General features: G+C 34.3%; 1 protein-coding gene across 1 annotated transcript; it reads left to right on the top strand.

The window, feature by feature from the left end:
- Positions 1-1,757: 1,757 nt before the first annotated feature.
- On the top strand, positions 1,758-2,744 carry LOC309381758 (olfactory receptor 14A16-like; the record flags this gene model as incomplete). The annotated part of the gene is made up of 1 exon (XM_081933043.1): positions 1,758-2,744. The coding sequence occupies one exon, from the start codon at positions 1,758-1,760 to the stop codon at positions 2,742-2,744; it is 987 nt and encodes a 328-aa protein (XP_081789169.1).

Raw genomic sequence — 2,744 nt, 5'->3', positions numbered from 1 at the left:
CTTTGCACCCTCCCCTTATCTTTTCAGAAAAACACTGTTGTTGGTTTGAATAAGCTGATGGCAAAAGAAATGGTTGCTCAGGCCAAAATACCAACCCATATTGAAGGTTTATTAATACAATTATTGGTAGACAAGTAAAAGCATTTCATTCTTCATTGGGTTCTCATTGTTCTTCTCATGCAGAGTTCTAGCTTCATGGGATGATATAATGGTATCCTGAAAAACAAAATGTCCAAGATTTGTAAGGCAATCTAAATTTTGGTAAAATCAAATGTTAGTGGAAATTTAATTATGAGGATATATAAAATAATCAGGAGTGGAGAGTCTGTTAGATCAATGGGATAAATTATTTGCTAATAACTTTATGAGTATGTATACCACCAGAACGTATGCTTTATTATACAGTACTTCAGTCAGGAAGCTATGAAAGACCAAGCCAGACTCTTATAAGATATTGAATGCAATAAAGAATTTGTACCCATCTAATGTACTACAAAAATTTTCAACATCCTGTATCATGTCATATCAGAATGAAAGTACAATGTTTTAAAACTCTTTCACATCTGATACTACTTTATAAATAATTTGCATTCAAATTAAAGTGTGTAAACTGAAATTTTTAAAAATAATAATGTTTTTAATTCATTGAGCTTTCAGAGGCAAACTGAGTCAGAATCAAAAGCATTCTGAAGAATGGAGGTGCCAAAAGTCCAGATGGATATTGAGATTAAAGTTCTCCCCATTTTCTAGGAGAAGCATTGTGGTGTACATATCACAACATTTTCATTTTTTTATACCCTGTGGATGCTCCTGGTTTGATTTGTGATGTCAGTATGACACTTCTCTGTAGTTTCCTTCTAAATAATAATAATAATTTTCCATTGCCCTCTTCTCAAAATGCATAATTCATTCATTTGTTTGTTTTCTTTATGTGCATGTGGAGAATTTCTTTATGCATTTATTATATATTATAGAAAATTGTTTCTCAAACTTGGCAACATTAGGAGAAATGGATTTCAACTCCCAGAGTTTCCCAATCAGCACGTTTTTGAAATGTTGCTATGGAAGTTGTAAATCTATAGTACGTTGATATAAAAAAATAACTAAATTAAAAAGTAGTTCACTTTTTAAAGATCTGCCAACATTTCATTGGTGATACCTAAAAGTTTATTTGAAATCCTTGGTTTAAAAATAGGTAATTTCTTTGTTGAGGTTACTTCCCTATCCCTACTGCAACACCCTCTCTCCCTGCCCTTTCCCCCCCAAATCTAGTTTTCACAACCATTTTATCTTTGAACCAATATAAAGTGATAGAAACAACCATTGCTATAATGATGGCACTCTGAAAGTCATTATAGACCCTGCTATTTGTGTTAATGTCAACTTAAACAAAACTACAAGTTCCTTCTCATTCACCTATTTATCACAAAAATTGCATAGATAAAATGTGTTTCAGTAAAACACATTTAAAGTGGGCTAAACAAAGCAAAATCTCTTGTACCCAATTAATACAATTTGAATAATAACTGTTCTTTAGAGTAAAGCTAATATAGTTTGAACTCTGTTTTCAAACACATGATTTCTATCAGTACTGATCAACTGAGAAATGAACTCCTTGGGGATAGGTACAGACATTCCATAGATGAAACTTGCTCTCATCTCTCTAGTGCTACCAGGTCTGAGAAAATGGTATTCATATGATTCATTCCATCTTAAATCCTGGTGCATTAAAAAAGAGTCTGAGTTCTTTTCACAGAATGCAAAGCAAAAACAGCACTATGGAAAATCAATCAAGAGTTGGTGAATTCCTTCTGCGTGGATTCCCTGACACTGATGAGATAAGAATAGTTCATATCATCACTTTTCTAGTAATTTATTTGGTGGCACTCACTGAGAATCTCATTATTATTACCGTCATTCTTTACAGCCATCAACTTCACTCACCCATGTATTTTTTTCTAGCCAACCTATCCTTCCAAGATCTTGGCTCCATTTCTGTCACAATTCCTAAATCTCTATTGAACTCTTTGATGAACACTGAAACTATTTCTTACTCTGGGTGTCTCTGTCAAGTTTTCTTCTTTGTTTTCTTTGTAATGTCTCATCTTTTCCTCCTTGGTGTCATGTCATATGATCGTTATGTAGCCATCTGCAATCCACTACATTATGAGATGGCAATGAACAAAAAAGTCTGTGTCCAAATGGCAACCAATGCATGGATGGTTGGCCTTTTCTACTCTACACTCTATACTGGAAATTTATTTACAGCGGAGTTCTGTTCCAGAATTATCGATCAATTCTTCTGTGACATTCCTCAATTACTCCAAATCTCCTGCTCTGGTTCATACTTCATCGAATTCTGGACTCTCATCTTTGGTTCTTGTTTAGGATTCATTCAATTTGCTCTCATTGCTTTTTCTTATGTGCAGATCTTCAGAGCAGTTTTTAGAATCCCATCCTCTCAAGGAAAACAAAAGGCCTTCTCTACTTGCTTACCCCATCTGACAGTCATGTGTTTGTTTATGGTAGGTGGTATGCTTGCCTATTTCAGCCCAACATCTACCACTTCTTCAGCCTTATATCCATTTATATCTGTATTTTACTGTGTGGTACCACCACTGTTAAACCCACTAGTTTATAGCATGAGGAATAAGGAACTCAAAATGGCATTCTGGAAACAAATTCTCAATATGTGTCCTAATTCCTTGTGCAAAAATCATTCTTGGTTTCAACCATCCTGGTAA

Source organism: Natrix helvetica (assembly GCF_964273705.1).
Source record: "Natrix helvetica genome assembly, chromosome: Z".
Classification (NCBI taxonomy): Eukaryota; Metazoa; Chordata; class Lepidosauria; order Squamata; family Natricidae; genus Natrix; species Natrix helvetica.
This window is presented reverse-complemented; position numbering and strand designations above follow the sequence as displayed.